Raw genomic sequence first — 26737 nt, forward strand, 5'->3', positions numbered from 1 at the left:
TCGTGTTTCAGGGTATTCCCCCGCTAAGATTCTCTTCACAGTTCAGTGGGGTTTCAATTCGCAATCCTCAACAGCATGCCCCGTTAACGTTCTCCTCCCGAAACGCCAGGGCAAGCACTTCTCATCCGGCTTGTATCCTGCGATTGTCTGGTAGTCTTACCCGGACCAACTCCAGTAAGCGCTGCACCGACAAGAACAATTTCGGACCAAGAACCGGAAATGAAGCTCGCTCGCCCCGGAAGCGATGTATCACTCGGCTCGGAAGCACACAACCTCCTGGCGAAAGTCGAAGGCGACTGTTTCTCACCCACCTTGCCTCGTATATTTGTTTCATGGCCCTAATATCACCAAGCCCCGTGAGGGCTGTACCTCCCAGAACAATATTCGACGAAGAACGAGAAATGAACGAGAGGGCGAAAAAAGAGTTTGAAAACGCTCGAAACGACGCGCTTCGGGCGGGGTTTGAGGCCGTGCACAAAGCTCGAGAGCAGCTCGACGACTTGCAAGCATTGATTGAGGACGAAAATTGGGGTGGTGTAAGGCAGTTCACGAGACTTTTCAATAACTCGGTTGAGAGGGAGGGAATGGAGGCGATTGCATCAAAGTTACCTGAGAAATCTGACCGTATGGCCGCCCTCGAAGTAGCGCGAGGCATGACGAGTAGTTTGATTCAAATTGATCGTTGTGCGCTGCAGAAAGATAGGACCAAAGCGATACTGGGCGTTGACGAGGTCCGCAAGGCTATATCTCGCTTTGAGTCATTCAAACCCTGAACTACAGTCCAGAATGCAGACTGCACATATAGAAGCAGAGAGCCCAGGCCCGAGGTGGTATAGCATCAGTCGTTTACTACCATGAGATCTCCTTGCCCTCCCGTAGAAAGACGCCGGTTTTACACGGCTTCGAAGCCACAAGAACGGAAGCCAATCTCCAAACAGCGTCCTCTGGTGAGATGAGAATAGCATCAAAATCAGCCATTTCCGTATCGACATCTCCGGGACATACAGATACAAAGGCCACTTCAGGGCTTTGTAGTCGTTCCTGTCGGCGACTTGCGAACCTTGTATATCCGTTTAGCAGCGCTTTTGACAACTTGTAAGCTGGCTGCCCGTTGTAAATGAGCTCATCGATCGGAATCCCGAAGGAGTCGTCCAGGATATTGTTGGCGATACTCTCCACTTCTCGTATGAGCTGAATGGTTGAGTTACAAGCTTCCAATCGCTCCAGTCGGGGTTTTAGGGACTCTGAAAAGAAAAGAAGCTCCCCATCCCCAGATGAGATGTTGACCACTCGTGGATATTTGAGTGATTGTTGAAGTAACGGAAGCAAACTCTCGGTGAGGCGCACGGAGGCGAAAAAATTCACTTGCAAAACCGAATTCCAATAGGAGGCGGACTTTGCTGTGTCACCAGGATGATCAGGACAACTTGCAGCATTGTTGACGAGGACATCGATGCATGGGAGATTGTCGAGAAGATAATGGCAGAAAGCCTCAAGGCTGTCTTCGTCAGCGAGATCCAGTCTTAAGTGTCTTATATCGAAATTGCATGATTTAGGGGCAGGTGCGCGTTGGCCAGCTATCACTAAATACCCTTGTGCAGATAGGTGTGAGGCGAGGGCTCTTCCCAACCCCCTTGACGCTCCAGTTACCACGGCTATTGGGCGCGTGCCATAGCTCGATTTGGGCATTACACAAATGTACTTCCCATTCGGAAATGAAAACGAGAATATAGGTCGAGTATAAGAGCCTAGTATGTGCGACGGATAATTCTCGATATTGAAAGTGGAATGGATGCGGCATGGGATTGAGGTACGTACTACTGTAGACGGGAGTTGGGAGTCAAGGAATGAACAAGGACCCGTTTTTCGATATGCTTTATTGATCAGGGATCGAGTGAAGTGTGGGATTCAGACAAAAAATAAAGGAAATAAATGAAACAGACGCATTAACGCTGTCCGCGAAGTCACGAAAACGCGTGTTTTGGCGGCGAGTTTGCTCGGATTTTCTAAACGTAAATTCTTAAACAACGCGTTTGGCAAAACTCACAGCATACCGAAAACTCGGGGCACGTGAGTTTTCTACGAGTTTTACATCCGCCTGATCACAGCAGTGCCGGATCGACCCGTCTTGACGGAAAACGAAGTGGGTTTTCCGTTCTTTTCATCGGCACAAACGAGCCTCAGACTGCATGGGTTGTATCGATATGCGTCATGGACGCCCCTATCGGTTCATATGCGCAGAGTCCATCAATGGATCAAAGCGCGACAGGATCTGCCACAGATGCCGCCGAAGCAACCGCGAAAGATAGACAATTAGAAGCTTCTAAAAAGCGGTCCTCTCCAAACGGCCCCCCTTAGTCTATCAAGAGGACGAAACACATCGCCCTTTCGACTGAGAACCTTTCTATCCTTATGGAGAGCTACAATATTCGCTTCAGCGAGTATTCGCGCATAATTCTAGCGCTCCTAAGAAAAGGGGCTCATAAAAAGTGGTATGTAACAAAAATTCCAAAATAAGAGTGGTACGTAACAAACATTCTCTTATACAAATTGTAAACAGAAAGACATTAATACTGTGTTTATCCTTCCTATCTTACATTCTGCGGGTGATTTGGCGATAGCTGAACGTTGTGCAGCTGAGTGGCCCCTTGGGGCCGCCAGCCACCCATGATTCAGTCAGAGAAGAAGGGCGACGCCACCAAAAGGCCATTGGGGCAGCCGTTATATTTCGCGGCAAGCGTGGGCGACGTAACATTTATTATGGACTGGAGCATGTTCCATTGTTCACGGTGGTCAAAGTCTTTTTAACAAGAGTTTGAAGGCTTCTTCTCTTCGTTTTACTTTGAAATGCCACACTATGGGAATATTAGATTTGAGTTTCGATTGCGGGTCATTCTTCACGTAAACTTTGAGGGGACAGTCTGCCTATCTCTTCAGTCAGCTCGAATCTTCAGTGAAGTACCCGCACTATTTGCGATATGACTAAAGTGAACCACTGCATGTATCTACAAGAACTGAACTGCACACAAAACGAGGCGCAGGAGTGCTCGTGGGCAGCTGTCTGCTAGAAGGGATGCTTGAAAGTCTTGGGAACTGAAACTGGTCCGCTGGTCCGAATGAATCGAGCAATAGTGCACATGTACAGTAGGTGTTGTTGTTGTCCGCTTTTTAACTGGCGTATAATCTTGGTTCGGCAAGTCTCAGGGTGTGGAGGAGAAAACAGGAAATAGTACATGAAAGACCACGGCGTGAAAGACTGATGGTTACTATTGGTAGACAAAGAAACACTGGGTGCAGAACAATTCCGGAGATTTCCGTGCGGCGAAGTGTAAGCTACCCTACCGTAAAAAACGCCTAAATGTAGATTTTCACATTCGTGACCCTGTTTTCGCAAGCCTGTTGTCCTCTGAATACGTCTCTTACAGGCTTCTCGTTGCGGATGCTGACGCAGCTATGCTTACGGTGTGATGCAATTGTACACATCAAAGCTACAGAGTTTTTCAGAAGTGATCACCGGGGCCGAGTCGGCAGCTCTGCTGTTCGCGTGAGTAAGTGCGACTAGCTTTCTTTCGAAAAGCGGTTGCCGAGTTTCGCAATCCAGCAGTTTGGATTTAGTGTAATAGGGTAGTTCTATAGAAATGGAATTCTCCAGGGACGCAGACTTCGGGAGATGCATGGGACCCGAAGGTGGCTGGAACCCTACCGACAGGAAACTGAGGTGGAAAGGTGGATAACGTGGGAAAACTGCGTATCTGGGCGTGCCCGGTAGATCCAGTAGGGGTCGCGGGATGATCATGCAGGAGAAGGGTTTTTGTACAGTACCCTTGGTACCCTTACTGCAGAAGAAACAGAACATGCTCAGCTGTAGCTTGCGCGGGGGTAGTGTCGGAGCTAGAGGCACAGTGAGTGCATGCATTGGCGGCCGGAAGCTCAACTGGGCGACAGCGGCGCTTAGGATCAGTCAACTTCAGTCTTAAATGGACCAGGTTGAAGAATAGAGTTTCGTAGCAGTGAAAAGGGAAAGTAATTTAGTAATTTTTTTCAAGCACACTTGGGAAAAGTGTGGATAACAATGGAAATAGTTGCTCATGAACTCGTTTGTTAGATTGCTGATTGTACAGAATAATCTCTTGGGCGTACAGTAAGTCACGAGAGTCCAAATGTAATGATGAGGGAGTGAGGAGGAGATGTAAATTACTATACTGTACTGTAGTCTAAAGTGCTTTGGACGGGAAGGTACTGGTGGTACCCTTGTACGGTACTGTATCGTACAAAGGTGCCCGAAGAGAGTGATGGAATTTGAGCACGGCCTGCTCTGGGAGAGATAATGGCTAGAAATGATCCTCACACTAGGCACGTGCGTGAATTTGATGTTGATGTTGATGTGTCCAGCGCCAGGCTGTGTGTGGGAAAGAGTGCGAATGGTTGTCGGGGCGAGTCAAGAAATGCCGTAAGCAGCAGAGCATACTGTATGCCCAGTGCGAGCAAGCAGGGTCTGTACAATACTGTAGCGTCATTTTTGTCACAACGACGGGTGCGAGAGGTCTGTTGGTCGACACTGAAGGGGGATGAAGACCAGAGGAAAAGGATTATAGGCACTGTACAGTACCAAGGGTACTGTACCAAGTGGTACGGTACTGGACCAAGTGGTACAGTACAGAACGCACAGGTCCGCATTTAATTGCGCCAAATGTTTTCTGTTTTGAAGGGTGAGGGAACAGCACAAATTGCTTGGAGAGCATACAATAGGGAGAGCACGTGTGGTCCATTGAATGCAAAGGGTGGTTGGATATAAGCGGCTCAGAAGCTGAGATACTTTCTCCTCTGCAGATACGGGACGCGTTGAAGTGTGCAGAGTGGATGCAGAAACCGTTGAGAAATCCAGGAAAAAAACAAGGAAACGCACCAAGTTGCTGGAGGCGTTTCAGCAAAGCCGAAAATAAGGAAAAGGCAAAGGACAATGCGCCGTGCCAAAAGTGTTTGTCAGTCGTGGGGAGGGTGGCGTTTATGGGCAAGTTGGTGTGGTTGGCCCGAAAGCAGACAGCCGCTTGCCCCGAATTGTGTTGCCTTTCTGGGTATGCCTCCCTTGCCAGACGTCCTGGGCCGGTGATCGCACAAATTGCGTTCATCGCTAAATGTGTGCGATATTTGCTGGAAAGAGAGTCTTTGTTGCGTGGGACATTGCCGTTTGGCTTCTACGTACTGCACGTCTTTGTTTCGGGAATTGGTAGCTTCTCGTCGCAGTCTTGCCACTTGCAAAGACAACATTTATATTTTTCTAGCTGTGCGGAGTTCGCCCATTTCGAAAGGCCTCGGTCCCCTACAGTACATCTACAGTACAGGGTACAGCAAAACCGCCTGTGCTTCATACACCGTAAATAACATATCCACCTCTGCCCTTGAATTTTCTGCTTAAGAAACCTGCCCTACAAGATGACAGTTCTGGTTTAAGACGGCTCTCAATCTCGCCACTGCTCTCTTCCGGGACAAGTCCAGTGTAGTGTTTGGGGGCGGTACACAGCAGAAAGCCTAAATTCGGACAGGTGCCCTAAAATGACAAGTGCCCTCAGATGCCTTTGCCCCGGACCACCTTCCTGATGCCGATAGATCTGAGAGCCGAGCTCGCTGCACCCCTGCTTGCTTGTTTTTGCTTAATTTTTTGCCTCCCTCTTTGGGCACTCTGAAATTTCGTTCGCAGCCGGTCCCACGGCGCAGCCCCGGCGAGGACCCCGCATTGCACGCGTCTCACAACGTTTTTCCCTGAGCAATGCTGTACTTCGGTAACAATTCTGTTCGCGTCTCATGCCACACACTGGCCCCCTCCGCCTCCTTCTTCCTTACTCCGTACTCGTTCCTCCGCCCTCGTTCCTCCGCCCTTGTTCGTCCTGCCTCTCACTCTTGACCGTCCCTGCTCCTGGGGTCGTCCTGCGCTCGGGGCCTCCCACGGCATCCGCGTTACCTTGTCAAATCCCTCTTCAGTTACGCACGCCCAACGCCCCCACTCCCCGCTACCGACAGAAACGACTTCGTCCGACGACCCCGCTCTCTTTGGCAAATTTCTGCCAGCAATCTACACCCTGCGTTCCAGCCGATCTTGGCTCTTTCCGGTCGACTTTCGCGTTCCTAGCTTTTAGCTTGTCTCATTTGCCAGTCCCGGTCTCGCTGCATTACAACGGCCGCCTGCTCCGTCGTTTTCGGGAACGACAAATTGTACACACCCACCAACAACTTCCATTTTCAACCTTTCTGTTTCTGTCGTTTAGGCGCAAAAGCCCTACTCTACCGTGCACTCGCTCTGGGTGCGTCCTCGCATCCTTGCTCCCAAGACGGCGTCTCCACACACTTACCTCCGTCTTTCCTTTGCAGCCGCCCCGTGGGCGCACTCAAGTAGCCATGGAATGGGTTAGTACTCGTCCCGATCCTGCACATTCCCTGCTTCAAGAATTCTCCCCCAGGCTCAATCTACCCTATGCTTCCGAGTTCTCAACCCTCGAGACAGGCCTTCTCGCAACTGGTTCTACCCCAGCTGTCGCCGGGGAATGGCCACTGCCCCATGTGTCTCGCAATTCGAAAAATGACTTTCAATACGAGATTTCTTTGTCTGCGGGTCCCGAGTTTGATACCGAGTCGGCCGATGGAGGGGAGGAAAGAGAAGCGATAGATGAGGACAATGCTAGTTCAGATTTAAATCTCGCCAGCGCCAGTGAGGACACAAGCGTTGGAGTGGATGCTCCTTCTGGTAGTGCGAAGGAACGATTTGCAGAGCTTGAAGAAGTGCGCACTTCGCCTTTCATGTCTCCACTAACTCCCGATAGCCTCGTTCGTGGACCCGAAGATGACAAGAAAAACGCCAAAGGAGTTCGTCACAGCGCTGGCTCGGCAACTGCCGTTGTGTCTGCGAAGGGTGTTCCGTCATCAAAACCGGCGACGTCTCAGAAACCGGGCAGAATGATTCTGAAGAAGAAATCCGCGACTACGTCCAAGAAGGCAGCTGGCAAAGGAATGTCTAGTTCGACTCCAACGATATCCACGTCGCAGGGCAACTCAGGAGGGCAAAGTGGGGCTCTGTCTCATACCAAGATGTGCAGAGATCGTCTAAACAACATGTTTGAACGCTTACGTCACACTTTACCACCGGCTCCAACTGGGGTGGAAGTGAAACATAAGGCACAAGTTTTAGATTACGCCATCGCGGTTCTACACGGCATGGTAGACAGAACCGCACAGCTAGAAATCGAGCTCGCTGTGAGCAGCAACAAGGCTACAATGGACTGGATTTCCAAGCTCGTAGCCAGGACGGAATCGTTTCCAGAAGCCGCAGAAGAAGTAATGAGACTGTTTGCGAGACGTCGCTCTTGGAAGCATGCTGAACTGTGGGTGGCTGGGAAGAGATCCATGCCCCCAGATGCGAATCTGGAAGATTCTACTATACTCACCCTTTGCACTTCGATTTCAAATGACGTTTATGGTCAAGGCGCCTCTAGTCTTGATCGTTTCTCAAAGCAGTCGGAGTCTTACTCGTTCAAGGCGAATGAAGGAGTACAGGGCCGGGTGTGGTCAGCTATGCGCCCTGAATGGGTGACTGGACTGACAGACCCAAAGAACTTCAAGAGATGCAGTTTGGCTCGCGAGCATGGCGTTAAGGTTTGCCTTGCTGTGCCCGTGACCATAACCGGAAAAATTGAAGCTGTGATGTGTTTTTATGACGTCAAGCACCGTCCGTACGATACTCAATGTCGGGAGCTTGCCATGCGGCTTGCGTGGGCTCTGGGGAATGCTGTGGGTGGGAAACGGGCAAAAGTGAATGTACTGACGGCGTCCGGTACTTCAACTACTTGATGGATGTTTATTGAACCGCACGGCATAGTGTTCTGTTTCTGGCACGGCATCGGTTGTGGAGTGCACTCTTACACACACCAAATCATTTGCACTGTAGTGGGGTTGACATTGTTTATGGAAGTGCGACTGCTATGTACGTTAGTTTTGCGTTGTTCCCTGACTCGCTGATTTATTCCAGCGCAATGGCCGAGAGCCTTCTGGTGGCCTTTTACCAAACCAGGTGTATGGGTTTCGGACGTGAACAAGAAGTGTTATAGCCCAGCCGGAGGACAGAGACCCCTTGACTGGATCTGCCAATGCGGTTAGCGAAATCCCATTGCTTTCTGGATGTAGTGCCTCTGAGGTTAGTACTGTAATGAGATATTGATCGTTGCTGCTTTCCTATACACTGTATATTACAATCAATAAATGAAGAGATTTTCAGCTTTGTGTCAAACTGTCATGTGGTAGGAGTTCTGTCGTAACTGTAATGTGGGGCACAGAGTGTAATGAAAGGCTTCGAAGGCTTTGCAGGTCCGGGTTATTCTCATGTCTCCCTGAGGAGACTGAAGTACATACTGTAGGCCTTGGTACTTCGATCCTACTTATTACCCCCTCACCGGCTCTCGACCACACGCCTCCCGTTTACTCTTCCATATATTTGTCGTCCTGCCGATCATCGGACTCTCCGGACAGTTTCCCTTCTGATCAGAAAATGAAGATGTACAGTGATATCGGCAAGGTGGCAAAAAGTAAGTTCCGAGCACGATGCAATCAGTCTCTCACAGTAGAGCACAGCGTGGTATTTATCATTCAGCTTCGTTTAGTCCACCCCTCGTCATTCTCTAACAAACGTTCCAAACCCGTTTCGTTTCTACTTAACTACCCTCACGCGCTCCAATACTTACCCAAATCAACTCTCAGAGCTCCTCACGGATGACTATATCTTCACTAACAAAATCAAGGTCGCCTCCAAGACCCAGGACGGATGTTCCTACACGGTAACCGGCGTCCAGAATCCCAAAGACGACGCCATTGCTGCTGAAGTTAGCACCAAATTGAAGGCGAGGGGCGCTACAGTAACCGGAAAGCTGCAGACCGGTGCCAAAGACCCAATCATCGAAGCAAAGTACGAAACAAAGGACTCAGACGGCCGCAACTACACTGTGGCTGGAGATTTCAGCCGCAACTTGGCCAAATCCCACGTCGAATTTATCAGCGGACCGCTGGGCATCAAGATTGGCGCTGATGTACTGGCGTCTCATATTACCGGCTCGGCTGCAGTCGCCATTTCGAGCTCTCAGTACTCAGGGTTTGCCGTTGCAGGTGCGGAGACGCAGTACAATATAGCGGATAAGGAGGTGTCGAAGCTCAATTATGCGCTGAGTTTCTTTGATGGGCGCGAAAGTGAATGCACGCTTCACGTGTTGGATCAAGCAAAGTCGGGTATGATTAGCTACTCGCACCACGTGCGTCCAGGCTTTTCCGTGGGCGCGCAAGTGCTTTACGTGCGCGAATCTGCCGCAACCTCGCTTTGCGTCGGAAGTGCCTACCGTCTGGACGGCGCTACCACCGTCAAAGGCAAGCTAGACTCGGCGGGTACTCTCTCGCTTTCGTATATCCAGAATGTACGACCTAATACAACCTTAATCATGTCTAGCAAGTTCAACACAACCAATTTTGACTCAGCCAAGTTTGGTTTCTCATTGGCACTTGAATAATGTGCGGAGAGAGGACAAGGTATGCGCAGCGTTTTTTCCTAGTCAGCAGGGCATGCTTGTTTCATGAAGCGTCAGATTTGTACCATTTTTATGCGCGTTTGAGAAACAGCTTGTGAGTTTTAAAGCATGTATCAGTGGCTGATGTTTCGCTACGTCATTATCACCATGGAGGGATCCCATCCCCTACTGTATCAATCACGAGCTTCTCTTTGTGACTTGATATCTTTGCGATGCATGACTTAATGTAAAATCCGTCTCCGGAAACTTCGTCCCGGAGTAAGACTTCACATGTTCCGCAGTCCCCTACTCCGCAGCTTTCCACTATCTCCACCCCAGCCCTCCTTGCTACCTCCGAGAGTCTCTCGCCGGGCGTCGCCATGACTTGGGTGTTGTCGGGGATGAAAAGGATTTTCACGCATTTCTCGCCATGTCCTTTGCATGTCGTGTAGGGCGGGATGGAAGGACTAGTCCGTCTCTTTCTGGTTCTCTTCAAGCCAGCAGGAGCTGAACATGAAGCATTTGATGGAAAGAAACTAGAGGCGCGAACAGGTGCAATTGCCTGAAGGAAGGCATATGAATCAAAACTCATCCCTCCCGGAGAAGGACGAACAGAGTTGAAAAGTGGTGTAGGACGGTAGAGTGTGTGTACCGCGCAGCGCCCGTAGTCTTTTATTGTTTTCAAAACTGCTGTCCCGATGTTCTGCAAGATGTTATTGCGAGGGCAAGCACGTTAAAGAAATAGAGTCTAAAATGACTTTCTAAATTATCGATTTAATGTATATTATTCGTATGTTGTGTACGAGATCCAGTCTGAAGCATGCAATATGAGGCAATTTGTTTGTCGTACAGTACAGTAATGTACTGTAATGACACCTTATCCATACATCCCTAGAGCAATTACATGACCACGTGGCGTCCTGGCCATAACATTGCTTCACTGCCCATCTCTCATAGCCCTCATGAGCACCACCAGTATGAGGAGCACTGTGCTGCCTCACGTAAAGCACCGTCTGCGGCTCGCGGGAAGAGGACCAAAATCAGGACCTTTCGGTCGCACATCGGGATGCAAACTCTACCTTTAGCTCGCCCTCTCTGATCTCTCACAGTGGGAGGCAATTTTGTTCCGTCGACTACCATGCCCCGTAGCACTATAAAGGCACACACACACATGTACACTACATAGTTTTCCCCGCATTCAGTGGCAGGTGTTTCTGTGCCTACACAACCTTCCATTGGTGCAGCGTTCACTTGTTCATCACTTGTCCGTCCCCGGCGAAAGAGCAATGACAGACCTCTCCTGGCAAACGTTTTGACCTTTTGAGCAATTGATGGCAGACGAGTCTGTACCAGACAACCCTGTGGTAATAACAACGTGCATTGCTCTAGAACGCAACGTGAATGTGACTTGGTTGAAGGAGGTTGTCTTGCCCCGAATCCTTAAGCATCCGCGTTTTAGCAGCGTAGTCATTGAAGGAAAGGAGGGCAAACTACGTTTTGAATCCGTTCCAGACTTCGTTCCCCAGAATGAAAAGTTGATGATGCACCAGTTTGATGTCCAGCACGTTGGTGGGGAGGACAAAAGCAATAGGGAGCGTGAAAAAATCTTCCAAGACAGACTCTCTGAGCTCATGACTACACCATTGGATAGGGAGAGGCCCCTGTGGAAAGTTACGCTTTTCCCGCAATGGTCAATTGTTGATCATGATGAAAGCGTGGAAAAAGAGTGTTGTATGGTCGTCGTTCGTGTTCATCATTCCATTTCTGATGGCATAGGACTTGTAAAGTACTTTACCTCCGAAATCATCGATAAGACATCCCAGGAGGAGCAATCGCGATTGCTAGTCGTTCCTGAAAGACAATTTAAAAAGCTTCGCAACCAAGTCCACTCATCCAACCCAGAAAAACAGCAGGTCTCACCGACACCAGCCGTGACGGAACAAAGGCATACGACGAGAAACATGCGAATATGCGTTCCGGAGCCGGGTTTGCTTCAACGCGGATGGGAATTTGTGGAAGATGTTTACCTCTCGTCCGTGCGCATGCTTTTCACAGACCCAGTCAGTGTCTTCACGAGATCGACCATACAGAGAGAAAAGGTCTGTGCCCTCATGCCGCCTTCCAGTTTCACAGTTCAAATGCTGAAAAACGCATCTCGTGTATTTGGTGTAACCATTAATGACTTGCTCTACACCGCTGTTGCGGGAGCGTCGAGGCTATATTTGAAGGAACACGGAGATAATCCAGATGAACTGAAGCATCTCAGGTGTGCAATTCCCTTCAATGAGCACGCGCTGGATTCCTTCTCCTTGAGCGACGTTTCGAACGTTTTTGCCATAATTGCATTGAATCTTCACGTCGACGAAGAGGATCGAATGAAACGATTTGAAGTGTGTGTCCGCACTCTTCGAAGGGCGAAGAGAAGCAATCAACTTGTGCTACTCATGGGCCTCATCCAACTTGTTGCCCGTATGCCCCGCTTTCCCAGAAAAGCCTTCTGGAGGTATTTGACACGGGCCACTTCCCTTCTCTTTACCAATGTTCCGGGGCCGAGAGAAGCGGTGCATATAGGGGGCGTGAAGGTCTCATCGCTGCACTTCTTTGCGCCAGCCGATGGACACGCTGGTGTTGTCTTAGGCATGTTTTCGTACATGGACAAAATCGCGATGGGAGTAGCAGGTGACAAAGGCCGTATTAGTAATCCGCAGCGCTTCGTCGAGTTGCTTAGCTCGGAAATACAACTGCTTCTTGACATAAGCAAAGCGGTCAACTAGGTTCGGATCTCGAAGGCAACAAGCATTGGGATAGACAAGTTCACCTTCACAGCGGATCAACGGCTGGAGTAATTTTTGGGCTGGGCATAGATTGCAGCCATTGCGAGTGGTGTTGTGAATAGGGCCACTTCGATCATGAGGTGCCGCGAACTGCTTGTGTTGTATGCATGTACAATAACGCTTGTTACAGTAAGAACGCGTCTGTACGTTTGGATGCTGTGCGTGAGCCAGAGTTTGTTTCATGGTCTATACTCCGCCCTGATAATATTGGTACTGTACCAAGGGTACCGTACAGTAAAGACATTTACATGTCATAGAACCAAACGCCAGGCCTTTGCTGGACATCCCATTTCCATGGACTGTGCTGTATGGACGTACTGTACCCTTGGTACTGCCGTGCCGTTTACTCGTAAACGAAGGCATAAACATACAATCACGCGTTGTGGGGGTTGGCGTTTCCAGGATCCCTGTTGACACATGTGGTTCTTTGTTACAAAGGCAGTAGATGAAATGTAATGCAATGCGGCGGATGAACGTATATGCAACGTAGAGAATAAAACGAGATGAACGTAGATGCATGTTTTTCGTGCTCTTGACTTAACATGGCAGCTTTTCAGGGTAGGCAACCTGAACATACAGGCATGGCCATTCCCCACACGGTCCTTGATCAATCATGTAGAAATCAGAATCGAAGAATGAAACAAGAAATAGCCTGCTTGGAAGCCGCGACTTCTTCTCCGAATCTTCGTCAGTTTAAATAGACTTTGACACGTTGTACAACTTTACCACACACGAGTAGGCAATAGCATCTAGTCTTAGTATTGACAAGGAATAAGGGCATTAAGCTTCCGCCCCAGAACCCTGGCGGCCAACGAGGGTACGTTCTATCTCTCTCCTAGTTCAGTGGGGTTCTGGAAGTGTGCAGAGATGTCGCATTGTGGGTCGACCATGTGGACAGGTCCACGGGTGTTCAATAGATGTCAAGTTGTTGACAATTTTTCGCATTTGCGACTTCTGCAGTGCAGTTCCAATCATAACTGATTTGCGGCATGCTCTTGATGCAAACATAGCCCTTACTCGTGGTGGTCTAAGTACCTTCACTTTTAGACTTGACGATTGTAGCACACTTGACTTCAGCATGGCGACAATCTCCTTTAAGTCATCTTGCACGAACATCGTGCTTTTGCTCACTGGTTGTGACCGCAGGTAAAGCCGTTGAGTCGGGTTCTTTTTCGCTCTATAGTCAATATCGAACCCTCCAGCACGGAACGCTTCCTTATGCTGCAGAACAATCAACTCATCCTGAGCCGAAAATTCTAGGGCAAGTGGGCGCACAAGTTTCTGCTTTGATATTGCTGTAGAACGCTGCAAGTCTTCAAAGTTGTACTTCTCATCAGAAGCATGCTGATCAATGATGAACAGATCACGACCAAGTTGACCAATGATGAAGCCTCTATTGAACTGACCAAGAATCTTCAGCTTTCGGAACCACTCTTGCCGAAAGAGTCTACTCATCTCTAGTTCCGCTGCATCTATAGCCGACCCTTCCACTGTGCTCTCGGCAGCCACGGACGACTTTTTAAACGCGGCGTCGGTCTGTACTTCGCCGCCTTCCTCATCCGAACTACTGCCTCCGCGCAATACATGTGGGCTCCCAACAGCTACCTGCTCCTCGCACACAATTTTCCAGTTCATCTTCAAAACAGATGGGGTCTGACGAACAGGGCTGCGACTGCGGGGCCCTGGTTCGTCAATACACCTCGTAGGTGATTCAGTACCTTCATCAACACTCCCGGGATGACAATTTCGCTTTTCAGGAACGTTGGATGATAATATTCGCGCACTTTTGCAATTCCTTGACAACGGCAATGGAGCAGATGAGGTCATTCTCTTCTTCTTCGCAGGTGTACCGAAGTTCTCTACCTGTCGGGATACAAATGCACCTACGTTTCGCTTTGAGGGGCAAAGCGTTGTCAAAATCCGTCTCCGATCTGTCAGCGACCTCGCTTTATGCAGTGTCGCATGGAACCCAGATTTCTTTGGATTTGACAAATCAAGAGAAAAAGGCGAAGATGCGCTTCTTGACTGGTTCCTTTCAGTCTCGAAGGTAGAGTCCACCCCAACAATCGCATGTTCGTCATGGTCCGGCCGGTCAGACTCAACTTCTAGCCCCACTGGTACGGACGGCATGCTCAATGCTGGCACAGAGGTACTCTCCGGAGACTGTAAGATTTGGCCCTTGTTGTCGAGGGAAAGCTGGCTGCCAGTTTTATCAACCTCTGCTGTGCCTTGATAGACATGCACATTCTCTCTAGAAGGGTCGACTTTACGAACCTCATTTACCTCCTCTTCTCCATCGGTTTCCTTCAATGGCCTTGGTTGATTGAGCATATCCATCGCAATTCCGCGGGAATTTGAAAGCAGACTAATGGGTTCAGTTCTGAAATTTAACTTTTGTACGGGAATCTCAGCAGCCTTCTTCGGTGACCACAGTGCCTCAAGTTGGCAAATGACTCCGGCTATAACGTCGCTCACATCTCGGATTAGAAAGTCACGTTTGTCTGGAGACAAATTCACGTCATGGCTACCTACAGGAAGGTCCAAGTTTAGTATCAGTACAGGAGTTGCTCCGTTCAAACCAGTGATTCGTCGATAGAGCTCGTTTACAGCCCGAGTCAAGCGTGGGAAATCAACCGGCCTTTTGTTTGCGAATATATACTGATGCGATGATTTCGCTCTTCCGCCAGATCCGTTGGCATCCAGTGAAGCTTTCGAGACGAGGCCGGAACAACAGTAATGTCGATTGGATGTATTGTCGTCCCGATCAGCTCGCGCATTTGGGCTAGCACCAGATCTTGGTAGGGAGACAGACGCAATTTTTGACAAGGAAAGGTCCAGGAGCGCAGTAGCTGTTTTGTTGCCAAGAACACATGACGCAGTGTGGCGCAGTGCGCGCAAATTCAGGGGTTTCTCATGAGAAGGTTGAGGTCGTGGTATCAAAGCGCCGGATGCGTTTAAATGCGTGAGAACTTTGATGTCTTGGGATATCTTCAGTTCAATTCGTACACCCACAGAAACTAGAGCCAAAGCCTGAACCACAGATACACATCGAGCTATCTCCCTTGAGGAATTCTTTACGGCGTCCTTCCTACGAACGGGAAGCTTGTGAAACAGGGCATCGACAAGGGCAGTTGTGCCTGTAGGCCGTGCCACGGGACGCTTTTCTTGCAAATAACCATCCTGTCCATATTTCAAGGAAGTGGCAACCGAGTCTTCTTTTGTCCTGGTCACAAACGAGACAGACTTTGAAATAGCGCAAATCGCCGACAACGCCTCACCGCGGAAACCAAACGTCATGATTGAATCTAGATCCTCAAAGTTCCTTATCTTGGATGTGGATGCGCTGAGACACAAGGAATTATAATCGTTGCGTGGTATCCCATTACCGTTATCTGACACAGCAATGCTATCAAGAGCCGCTTTTCCGCGGACCCTGATATCGATACGGGTGGCGTCGGCGTCCAAGGCGTTTTCCAGAAGCTCCTTAATGACAGAAGCAGGATCCAGAACCACTTGTGCACTTCGAATCTGGTGAGCCACGCCAGAATTCATCGGCGTGATCATAGCTGAAAGCTTTGAGGGGCGCGAAGCATGTGCAGCCGAAGAAATTGCTTGAACACGGGAACCTCGCGATGACTTCCTGTCGGTGACAAGGGTCGTGTCGAGGTGCGGAAGAGGAGTTTGCAATCTACAGTTCTCCGGGTTGGACTCTTTCGGCACTCGTCTGAATTCATTGATGTTGATACGAGAAGAGGTGTCGTTGTCTTCTTTGCGTTGAGCCTTTGACATTTTGATAGTCCGTGTCCTCTACAACAACTGTTCCAATCCAAGTGCAGTTCGTGTGAGCAGGTAACGCTGCATGGGAACTGCTTGCTGACACAGCGTCTGTTTGCGAGAAAGTGTGGGGCCGCGAGAGCCTTGAAGCTGTTCTAGTAAACTTTAGTTCGCGCTGTGTTTCTGTCTGGTCGCAGAGGTGCGAGCCTGGTATGAGGGTTGTCCACATTATGACTTGTTCGCATGAAGCTCGTTCCCGGGAAAACGGGATCCAAAACTTGACGTAGGTCATGGTATAGGTTACATTGCTGTATGTACAGTATATCTCACGCGTGACGCCGAAAGAGGTCAATCAGACGCTTCGTTGTGACATTCTCATCACGCCATGTCACACTGGTATCGTCAGGCATATTTTATTTTGCGACAGGTGCTGTTCAAGAGAAGAGATGAAACTAGTGTCTAGGTGACAAATGACCTCATATGAGGTCACTTTTCAACTTATTTTTCTCGACTTGCGCTAGCTCAACAAGATGGAAAAAAGATACTCTCGACACGGCAGTTGACTTCTGCGTTGTGGAAGGGTGGAGTTTGGTGAGATCTGCACGTCTTCTCCAGCCATTTTTGAAATGCCCAAAAAGGAGCCTTTTTTGACCAACCTCAAAACGTTTTATGTTGATATCTTCGAAACCAAAACGCCTGTTTAAAAAGTCAACTCATCATTGATACTTCATTAGATTCTTAGTCTCTCTGTGCATTGACAACCGCTATCCCAATGTTTTACAATATGTTATTGCCGAGCGCGTATACGTTAAAGAAATGGTGTCCAAACTGAATGTTTTAAAGTTTCGATTTAATTTATATATTTTTGCAAAAAAAAAGCTGGCCTCATATGAGGCCATGACTGACCTCATATGAGGTCAAATTGCTTGTCGTCTAGACACTAGTAGTTTCTATCCTACCGGGGCTTCTTCTCGGTAGGATAAATTCTTCCCATGTCTATAGTTAACGACTGCATATAAGACCCGTAGTAAAGTTGCTGTGTAATAATCTTGCTATGGACTTTCGCAATTCTTCTGATGACGTTTGTACGGGTTTAGCCACCTCTCAGCCCAACAGATTTTTTTTGACCATCGAGCACTCTCAGACGGTGTGCCGCGTTCTGCTGCAATCCCCGAGATCATCGGACATGCCTCGACCTTAATCGCAGTTCTTTCAGAAGCGCTATCATCGCACTCTCATACGCAATGCAGGGGATAGTTTCCAATTCCTCCAATTTGTAAGACTATGTCTCCTTCCCACAATCAGAGAGTCTGTGGAATGACCACAGGACCTCTATTTGCTCGTGACACCAACCCCTTCAATCACGGTTCAACGAAAACCGTTGTTGTGCAGCAGCTGCAAATCCAGGGCTGAATTCTTAAATATAGAGAGGCCTATTCTGTTTGTTATCGTTCGATGGGAGCACTACGAGCTACACTCTTCCCTAGCTCAAAAAATCCCAAAAGCTCTTCTACAAGGTAATCAAGCAACTTTTGCGGTTCAGCCAATCTATTAGCATCCCCTGCCGCCCCTATAAAAACCTTTCCTGCATACGAAAACAGGCCAATATCGCTACCAACATGCGCATCAGGTGGGGGAAAGAAATACACCTCATCGACGGCTACACCTCCGATGAGCATTTTCTTCGTGGGCCCTGCCACGTTTGAAAACAGCACCGACGCCGAGCTTGCCACCACATGCCACATCCTTCTCCTAAGGGCCGCCGGCAAAACCGCAAGCTGGCGCATGGCCACAGTCGCGAAAATCGGCTGATAGCTCCTCTTCAGCCGCTTCATCGACTTGGAACACGCGAGCAACCTCTCTGTGGGCTCTCTTAGGTGTACTGGCAGTGCTACAGGGACCATCAGCAGCTGGTTCGATACATCGCTCATCGAAAACTCATTAAACACATGCAAATTGAATGGCATGGCCACATTCAGCCCCTTCAGCGCCGACGGGTCTTCCCCAAACCTCGTAACGTACTCCCTGACGGCGCCCGAAAACGCAGCAAACATCAAGTCATTGATTGTTACATTGAGCTGCATGGCAGCGAGCTTGAGCGTCGCCACAGTGACTTGCTCGGGGGCCGCAAGCGCGCAGATATTCTTTTCCGTCATTGTGGCACGGGTGAGAACGCACACTGGGTCCTTGAAGAACGGCCTGATGAAAATGCGGGCAATATCATGGAAGTAGTCTCGGATCCATGTGAAATACCCGGAGCGGACCTCGGGATTTCCAGTGGATCTTCTGGTGGGAACAAGAAGGCGAGCCGGGTTGTCATGATCGTCCTTGTCGACAACGGTAGCCAGAAAATACTTAACGAGGCCGACACCATCGGCCAGGGAGTGGTGGACGCGGAGGACAAGGGTACAGGCGTTGCACTCACCGCGCGAGATGGACCAGTTGGAAAACAAATGGGTGCGCCAGAGGGGCTTAGTAAGGTCGAGCGGGGTGGAGATGATATCGGCCAAGCGAGCGTTGAAGAGATGGTGGTGGTCCTCGCTGGTTTGATCGGAGAGGGACGGTTCGCAGATGAGGTGGGAGGACCAGTCGGGATTCGGGTCGGGCTCAAAGCGGAAGGTGCCGCCGGCGGAGCGGACAAGATGGGCGGAGAAACGGGGGTGCGTGAGGAGGCGGGGGAGCAGAGTTTCGTGCAAGAACGTGGTGGTGACTGAGGAGTTGAGAGAGAAGATTACGGTGATGATATCGGGCTTGGAGGGCGTGTAGGGCTCGAGCATGATTTGCTCTAAAGGGTTGACTGCACGCCAGGAGTCAGGTCTGGGGGAGTGACGCACCATTGAAACTATGGAAGTGGTTGTGGGGAGGAACGAGGCTTCAGGATTCGGATGGCATGCACAACCGTCGTTGAAGTTGAACAGAAAACATCATTGCTCGGGGTCAACTGTGGAGCCGGCAAAGCTGCCCGGAAAGAGAAACAGTGGAGCTCTGACGAAGAGAGCTGGCCTTGCAGTAAGGTTGTCCGTAAAATAACGCGTTGTTTTTTCCATTTACCCTTCCCGGAAAGGTCAATTCTGGACAAGGGTCAATTCCGGACAAAATTAAACCCGCGTCCAGTGAACCATCACCAATGAATGCAAGGGCCACAAAACATAGCCAAAGGGCAGACAACAGCAAGGACAGTGCGCTGGTAGCTTTCAAAATCAGAAAAGGCGGGATCCCTGAGCGTGACGTAGATTCAAAGTCGCGAGGGCGGTGCGTTTATAGCGGTCTCCGTCAATGACAATTAGGGATAGCATCTTATATAGTCTTTTACAGTCGCCAAGTCACCTTTTGGCCACACCGCAATGGCATTCTCGATGAGACGGCAGACAAAACGGACCAAAAGGCAGAATGAGAAGGCTTCGAAGCGCATGAAGAGCAAAGCTGCCGCAGTGCAGCTTTTGAGAGACACAACAATGTCGTTGCGTGCCATATCGAAAGCGACAGGTTTGAGTGAGTCGGTTGTTGGGGAACTTAAAGAGCTGGTCCGGAGATCAGATTCTGAAAGTATCAGCTACCAGGAGACAGATAGGAAACTGTCACAACCAGGGAGACGGATGGTTCTGACAGAAGATGAGGAAAAAATGATAGCACAGCGCCTTGTTTTTGCCGCACAACGTGGATTTGCTGCCGATGTTGACACATTAAGGAGCATGATGGCTAGAATAGCTGCCGATGGCCGTGTGAATTGGAAGAATGGCATCCCTAGTTACGATGCAGTGCGATCTTTTAGATCACGTCATCGAGAACTAACATTTCGAAATTACGAATGCAAAGACAAGGCAAAGCTGAAAGGAGAATCATTCGGTCATGTGTCACGTTACTTCGAAATATTAAAGACTATCAACGACAAACATCCCGTAATATTGCTTGATGGGGATCGTGTTTGGGACATAGATGAAACTGCGGTTGATGCAACATTCGGCAAGCGTAAAAAAGTGTTTGGCCCCTCCGATACGCATCATGGTGGTTTCATAGCCTCTTCCAAGACACAAGGAGTAGACAAACACATAACTGCCGTTGTTGCAGTTTCAGCATCTGGTCGAGTCGCTCCACCGTTCTTCATAGTGGCTGGAAAATATGTCATGTCAAGTTGGCTGGAGCCTTTGCCAAAAATGCTTGGCAAAAGTGGAAGCGATTGCCATCCGTTTCAATGCCATGGGTGGTTCCCGGCTGACGGAGTCGTAAAGTGCAGTGAGAATGGATCGATGGAAATGGATCTACTTGCCGCATACATGACACACCTCAATAATTTTGTCCGCAAGTTTGTCAACACAAGCCAACACTATGTTATTTCTCTTTATGGCCATGCATCACGTAATGTTTTGAAGTAGCTCGAGGTTTGTGAAAAGAACAATTGTGAAATTGTGTGTTCACCCGCTAACACATCCCACTTTTTACAACCTTGTGACCAAATGGTCAACAAGGAGTTCAAGGTTGCTATTCGCGAGATCCGAGATGAATTCTACAAATCTCAAACGGTGTCAACACGAGGCGTACAGTTTAACCTTATATGCGGAGTTTACGCATTCTCGCGCATCACAACGCAAGGTGTTCGGGATTCATTCAGCAGAACTGGACTGTATCCTTTCAATCCAGGATTTGCTCAGACGTTTTTAGATCGGAAGCAGACTGCTGTCAGTGCTGAAAATCCACTTGATGCGGCGGTTTCGAGACCAGCAGTGCCTCAAAACACGGAGTTATTTCCCCACACGAAGGAGCGCACGCCGGATTTGGAGACTGTAGAGAAGGCTGACAGCATTATGAACAGCGAACTTGCACCCTCTTTAAAACTGCAGCGCTTAAGCATGTTGCTGCAAAATTCGGGCACGGTTAACAACATCGTAATGGACACTGTGTCTTCACAATCGACATCTACTGCAAAGAGCAGCAACACACCACCAAAAAACGTGCGACTCTACTGCGGGGCTCCCGCTGAACATTTGACTGTCGGACTCATGATTCAGCGTCGTCTTGACAGGGAAAATGCCCAACAGGTGGCAGAATTGGCAAAGCATGAGCGTCGAAAAGCGGCTGAGAGCCTACGTAATGCTAAGAAAGAGGCAGCTCTGAGGAAGAGGAATTCTCGCGAGGATGAGCGAAAGAGGTTAAAGGACCAAAAACGTCTGGCTACTGAGGAAAAAGCTTCGAAAAGACGCAAAAAGGCAACAGCAAGAGGCTCTGAGGTGCGCTTGAAAGGGTCAGAGGGTTGTAGGGGAAGTCGAAAGAAGTCGCGAGCACAAAGAGAAAGCTGGAAGATATCTAAAGCTATTGTTGGGCAAATTGTTTCGGCTGTCCTGGCGAAGAAATGTTCTGTCCGGAATTAACCGTTGTCGTAAAATTTTGTGAAACGGTTAGTTTGTTTTGTCACGCTTGTTGTTTTAGTTCCTGACCCTAGTTTGGCGCAAAAACCCACCAGGAAATAGCGAGAGGTGTGCTTTCTCCATTGGTCAGCTCGGAATTCGTCACGGGGATGCCACGAGAGTGCAAGGGCTGCGGCGCCAAAGTTGTCCGGAATTGACCTTTCCGGGAAGGGTACCTGCCCGCAACAAACGCAAGTCTGGTACATCGTTGTGCCGCCAGACGGATCACGTGCACCTGCGCGAATACTTGCTGACGCGAATATTGTAGCTCGCCACAAGGATAGAAAGGTTCTCAGTCGAAAGGGCGATGTGTTTCGTCCTCTTGATAGACTGAGGGGGGCCGTTTGGAGAGGACCGCTTTTTAGAAGCTTCTATTTTTCTATCCTTCGCGCTTGCTTCGGCGGCATCTGTGGCGCGCTTTGATCTATTGATGGACTATGCGCAGATGAAGCGATAGGAGCATCCATGACCCATATCGATACGACCCGTGCAGTCTGAGACTCGTTTGTGCTGATGAAAAGAAAGGAAAACCCACTTTGTTTTCCTTCAAAACGGGTCGATCCGGCACTGCTGTGATCAGGCGGATGTGAAACTCGTGGAAAACTCACATGCCCCCAGCTTTCGGTGTTCTGTGAGTTTTGCCAAACGCGTTGTTTGAAAATTTTGCGTTCAGAAAATCCGAGCAAACTCGCCGCCAAAACACAGGTTTTCATGACTTTACGGACGACCTTAGTGAAGGCGAGAGATTTTTATAGAGAGGGCTTCTCCTCCTCTCCACGTGCTGTCAACAGCGCCCGTTCATCAGGCACAACGGTTTTTTGTTTATTGGTGTCACAAATCAAAGGGTTTCGAGTTTCAAATCGGCTAAGGCATGGGAAGCTTTATTCCACAGAGCCCGTCGACAATCCGAGAATCTTGACGCTTAGAAGTTTCCACCATTGGGATCACTTACGCAGTTTATGTAATGACAGTCTCTTAGCCCTGCGCCAAATTTTTGTGACGCTTTTTTCCCGCTCCATTCGGTTCTTTTCCCCTTGCTCGAGACCTCTTCCAACTTAAGAGCCCAAAGTAGGCTCTTTCGAACAAGTTCAGCGTTACAGTTCCGAGCATGTGGGTTTTCTTAAAAAAAGTCGAACAGACGGGGCGTAGCGGGGATTTTCTTTCCCCATTTTGGACCGCCTAGAACACTAGTGCAAAAGTAGGACAAATAGTGTTCTTCCAGTGCATTCTTGCTCTCCCTGGAATTGTTGAGTGTTCTAACAAAGGGTGACAGTGTTATCATGATCAAAACGCAACTATCTTGAATGATGCTGCTGTAGATGTAAAGTGAGATCACCCAACATATTTTTCTCATTTCTCATCTGCAGTGTTCTCAATAGATGATAGTTCTCAAACCGTTTTACAGTGCTCCCTAGCACTCTTCGTTGATTAACGCTCCAATCTAAATCTTTTTGGCTGCTCGAAGACGGACGAGGACAAATGTGCGTTGGGGACTCGCGGTACTTTTGAAATTTGACACTCTTTTTAATGTGCGCATCATTCACGCAATCGATGTTCACGAGGCAATCTAGCGAAGCGCTATTCTCATTCATGACTTTCCTTGCCCTTCTGTCTCCCTCACACCCCGCTGGCGCCCCATCGCCCTCTCCGACCCGCCACCGTCCCCCAACTCCCATCCAGGAGACCCGCACCCCCCTATTACCATCTCCCCCTTGCAAATCATCCTCCCTCGCGGCTACCCCTCCGATGTCGCGCAAAACTACTTCCGCTTCATCCTCCTCTTCATCTCGCGCCAGCTAACCCGCTCCGCTTACTATGTCCTCAGCGCCACCTCGCTTTTCTGCGCGCTGGGCCTCGGCTCCTCGCAGGCCCTCCCGCTGGCAGCCGCCTTACAATGGGTCCTGACGGATGGTATGGGCCTGTTAACTAAGCTGCTGGTGTCTGCGCGCCTGGCCTTCGTCATCAACTTTCACCCACCCCGCTTTCGTCTGCTGGGCGACTCGTTCATGGCTCTCTCGGCCCTCGCCGAGATCTGCTCCGTCACCCGCCCTGGAAAACTCTTCCTTTTCGGCGGCGCGGCCGCCACGCTGCGCGAGGCCGCTGACGCTCTTAGTTGCCATAGTCTAGCTCTCCCTGCATGGCCCGCATTGGCTTGTGAGTGATGGTATCGTCATTGTGTGATATTTGATATTAAACCGTCAGGGGCGTGAAAAATTGCTGCATATGAATTGAGATTAGTTTTAACATATTCTTGTACCAGTGGGTCCTCTAAAAAGAAGAGAACAACAACTATCGATGACAATCACAACAGTGATTCAGGTGCGGGAGGCAGACTTGAAATCTTTATCAAACTAAGAACTCATAGACTACTTTTGACGTTTGAATGAGGCCGAGCCCTTTAGCGTCGAGCTTCAAGGAGAACTTGTGGTCCAGAATCTCAGAGCTGAGAAAATATACTAGTTGCAACCGCTGACGACAGAGCTACGCATAGCTATGCACAGAAGCTAATCGATGGTGGCAGTGCGTCTGCGTGTAGAGCGCAGGCTTTGGTCAAACGCTCGCTTTTCTGAAGCCGATGGCTTTGCTCTCTTCAGTGTACCACGACTGTGCCACTCCAGCCAGCAAGGTGCGCACACCGCTTGCTTGCATGTTCCGCACCACTGTATCTGTCTAGACCCCTTTCGCTTAATCTTGACCACTACAAGGTACATTATAGCTATTGATGGTAAATTTGACCTCCGGAGGAGATAAAAATTTGGGTCTGATTTTTTTTGAAAATGGTGGTCCGACATTTTTGATTTCTGACCGCGGCAGGTGGTCCCACGCGCCAATGGGATACCTCTGATACTGGGATTGGAGCAATCTGTGTTTTCAGCATTTGGAGGTCTCAGCTCAGTTCCTCCCGGAAGTTGTATCGACCATCTGTGGAGGTAAATCTAATCCTAGCTTTGGAATGCGTCCCCAGCGGTCTTATGATAAACACGCTCGTGGTTAAATTGACCACCCACATCTGTGTTTCAGAATATGATTTTGTACCGTTTCACTGCATTACTGTCGTTGGTTTCAGATTCGTCGATATAGCAACCGTTACGTCTTGGGGTTGTTTTCAAATATGTAAATGTGGGATTTGTTACAAAATCCATCCGTTTTGATGCTACCTTCACTACTTCATGTTATTCTTTTGTACATCCCTGTGCTTTTTGGCAGTATGGTACTCATACCCCCATATGAGTATTTAAGTACTCATATGGGGGTATGAGTATCCAATTGGATATCCAAATCTCGTTTTATTTGAAACCGCTGTAGAAAATATACCCTTGGACGGGTCGAATACTTCTGTGACACAGCTGCACCTTGGCAGACCGCAATCGTCCATGAAAACGATTCTCATTCCTTTCAGTCTGATTGCGTTGAATGCGCATAGATATTCCTTGCGATGATGCTGTCGCCACCACTCAGTAGTGACGACGTCCCTACGCAGCAGCAAGGAAGCATTGGAATCGGAATAGTACGCGACATAGTTGCATCGTCTGAGCGGAGTTTGCTCTCAAGTCAAGCATCCGTGCTCAAAGAAATTTCCACGGCTCTGCAGTCGTTGGAAAACAATATCAAGGACGTTTCCGCCAGGCTGGAAAATGTGTCCCAGCTGACCACCGCACTTCTCTTCTCCTCACCTCTTGTAAGCTCTAAGAGTGGCACCTTAGATGCTGCTGCGCAATCAATCACCGTAGAGGCATTTGTCGGCCACGACTTCATGCGCAAAATCTCCGTGGCAAACTTCCTGGTATTCTTCATTCGTCTCATGCGAACTAGCTTTACGGCTCGTGGTCGGGCCGCTCCCCAAGAGCGCAGTCACGTGCCTGAAACCAAACAGGATTCTTTGAACATGCCCTCTCCAGACCGACCAAACGTCCGTCGAGAACGAAGGCAAGGATATCATGAGTTTTCTGCTTCGCAAGGCAGTGCGAATACACGCTCATTAGGTCCTGCTCAGAAGAAGCGCAGAGTGGTACCATACACACCGCAAGGGCCTATCGACCCGATTAAGATCATTCGAGTAATGATGTTTGCTCCTAACGCGGCTTCTCGTAAGCAAGCGGGACAGAAAGATTTGGGGCAGGACTTTATGGCTGTGAGAGGGCAAATGCTCACTTCGATGGTAGCTAGCGCAGAACGTCTTCACCCGAAAGGTTTCGTGGTTGATCCCAAGGAGAAATCAGCGGATGAAGACAGTGGAGAGCCATTACTTTTGGATAGACCGGCATGGGCCTCTAAGGGTTTCATAACCAGGAAACATGTGGAAGATTGGAAAGACAGGAATGTCGAGTTAATTTTTTGAAACATTAAGGAATCGTCCGTATCACAAGAGAGCGAACATATATCCGGATTCTCTCCTCAAATTGCTCGAAAACGGTCAAAGTCAAAACATGTGTCCATAGAAGAAACGTCGCTGGAGGTTTTGAAAAAGTTCTGGGCCGGCCCAGAACTTGCATGGCCATGCAAACGGACTTCTTGTCTCGAGCTCGGGAGTATTCTCGCAATTCTTTCCTCAAGAACATGGGTTTCTTGTTCGTTTCTTGTAACCTATCTCTGGTTACATCCGATAAAGAGGGACTCATCAAATCAATAATGGACATCCCTCTATCATGTCTCCCCGGAAAGAGAGAATGATCGTCATCTGTGCGTTAAGAAGAACACTCAGGCAGTACAAGAAGTCCTGAACACATTCCCAGAGCTGCTTCTCCGTTGCAGCTATGATGTCACCGTATTTTGCTGTAAGGATGATCTGATTTCAGATTCAAGACGGGAACGTAGAAGAATGAGAAAGAACTGTCACCTTTTCGCAATCGCGATCGATTTCTTGATCAGCTATCATCAACTGGCACATGCAGAGGAGCTTTTTTTCATGCACAAAGATGTACTCAGGTATATCTTCTGTATTGCAGTCGCTTTTAAAATGCTTGCGCAAGTCACTTACAATAAATTGAGAGCCGGGTGTGAAGGCAATGAATTGGCTGAGGATGCCCTTGGCATTGGAACTGTTCCTCCTGGATACGAGGTTAGGAAAAAAGTTATATGCTCAGAGGTCCTCAACATGCTCCGGAAGACATATGAAAAGACTAGCCTCGCAGATGATGAATCGATCGACGATGAATCGAATGAGCCGGATATGAATGATGACGAAAACTAT

General features: G+C 49.0%; 8 protein-coding genes; 4 read left to right on the forward strand and 4 right to left on the reverse strand.

The window, feature by feature from the left end:
• The first annotated feature begins 332 nt into the window (after positions 1–332).
• On the forward strand, positions 333–773 carry CHC_T00006707001 (hypothetical protein). The gene has a single exon (XM_005718843.1). It carries the CDS (start codon positions 333–335, stop codon positions 771–773), a length of 441 nt encoding a protein of 146 aa, XP_005718900.1.
• Positions 774–849: 76 nt separating this feature from the next.
• CHC_T00006708001 (hypothetical protein) lies at positions 850–1689 on the reverse strand. Its single transcript, XM_005718844.1, has one exon. The coding sequence runs from the start codon at positions 1687–1689 to the stop codon at positions 850–852; it is 840 nt and encodes a 279-aa protein (XP_005718901.1).
• Positions 1690–5802: 4113 nt separating this feature from the next.
• On the forward strand, positions 5803–8271 carry CHC_T00006709001 (hypothetical protein). XM_005718845.1 is given in 2 exon segments: positions 5803–7839; positions 7840–8271. The coding sequence occupies 1 exon segment, from the start codon at positions 5803–5805 to the stop codon at positions 7837–7839; it is 2037 nt and encodes a 678-aa protein (XP_005718902.1). The 3' UTR covers positions 7840–8271.
• Positions 8272–8308: 37 nt separating this feature from the next.
• CHC_T00006710001 (hypothetical protein) lies at positions 8309–9699 on the forward strand. XM_005718846.1 is given in 3 exon segments: positions 8309–8570; positions 8743–9539; positions 9540–9699. 2 exon segments carry the CDS (start codon positions 8309–8311, stop codon positions 9537–9539), a joined length of 1059 nt encoding a protein of 352 aa, XP_005718903.1. The 3' UTR covers positions 9540–9699.
• On the reverse strand, positions 9700–10128 carry CHC_T00006711001 (hypothetical protein). Its single transcript, XM_005718847.1, has one exon. The coding sequence runs from the start codon at positions 10126–10128 to the stop codon at positions 9700–9702; it is 429 nt and encodes a 142-aa protein (XP_005718904.1).
• A 739-nt stretch (positions 10129–10867) lies between these two features.
• On the forward strand, positions 10868–12310 carry CHC_T00006712001 (hypothetical protein). The gene has a single exon (XM_005718848.1). The coding sequence runs from the start codon at positions 10868–10870 to the stop codon at positions 12308–12310; it is 1443 nt and encodes a 480-aa protein (XP_005718905.1).
• Positions 12311–13210: 900 nt separating this feature from the next.
• Positions 13211–16159, reverse strand: CHC_T00006713001 (hypothetical protein). Its single transcript, XM_005718849.1, has one exon. The coding sequence runs from the start codon at positions 16157–16159 to the stop codon at positions 13211–13213; it is 2949 nt and encodes a 982-aa protein (XP_005718906.1).
• Positions 16160–17006: 847 nt separating this feature from the next.
• CHC_T00006714001 (hypothetical protein) lies at positions 17007–18981 on the reverse strand. XM_005718850.1 is given in 2 exon segments: positions 17007–17589; positions 17590–18981. 1 exon segment carries the CDS (start codon positions 18979–18981, stop codon positions 17590–17592), a length of 1392 nt encoding a protein of 463 aa, XP_005718907.1. The 3' UTR covers positions 17007–17589.
• Positions 18982–26737: the final 7756 nt, after the last annotated feature.

The sequence above is a fragment of the Chondrus crispus genome, genomic scaffold (genome assembly GCF_000350225.1).
Source record: "Chondrus crispus Stackhouse genomic scaffold, scaffold_5, whole genome shotgun sequence".
In the NCBI taxonomy this organism is placed as follows: Eukaryota; Rhodophyta; class Florideophyceae; order Gigartinales; family Gigartinaceae; genus Chondrus; species Chondrus crispus.

Bases quoted from the DNA above. Each gene is read 5' to 3' on its own strand.
- CHC_T00006707001 (XM_005718843.1), top strand. From the start codon at position 333: ATGGCCCTAATATCACCAAGCCCCGTGAGGGCTGTACCTCCCAGAACA.
- CHC_T00006708001 (XM_005718844.1), bottom strand. From the start codon at position 1,689: ATGCCCAAATCGAGCTATGGCACGCGCCCAATAGCCGTGGTAACTGGA.
- CHC_T00006709001 (XM_005718845.1), top strand. From the start codon at position 5,803: ATGCCACACACTGGCCCCCTCCGCCTCCTTCTTCCTTACTCCGTACTC.
- CHC_T00006710001 (XM_005718846.1), top strand. From the start codon at position 8,309: ATGTGGGGCACAGAGTGTAATGAAAGGCTTCGAAGGCTTTGCAGGTCC. The intron at 8,571-8,742 runs GTAAGTTCCGAG...ATCAACTCTCAG, and splicing joins TATCGGCAAGGTGGCAAAAA to AGCTCCTCACGGATGACTAT.
- CHC_T00006711001 (XM_005718847.1), bottom strand. From the start codon at position 10,128: ATGAGTTTTGATTCATATGCCTTCCTTCAGGCAATTGCACCTGTTCGC.
- CHC_T00006712001 (XM_005718848.1), top strand. From the start codon at position 10,868: ATGGCAGACGAGTCTGTACCAGACAACCCTGTGGTAATAACAACGTGC.
- CHC_T00006713001 (XM_005718849.1), bottom strand. From the start codon at position 16,159: ATGTCAAAGGCTCAACGCAAAGAAGACAACGACACCTCTTCTCGTATC.
- CHC_T00006714001 (XM_005718850.1), bottom strand. From the start codon at position 18,981: ATGGTGCGTCACTCCCCCAGACCTGACTCCTGGCGTGCAGTCAACCCT.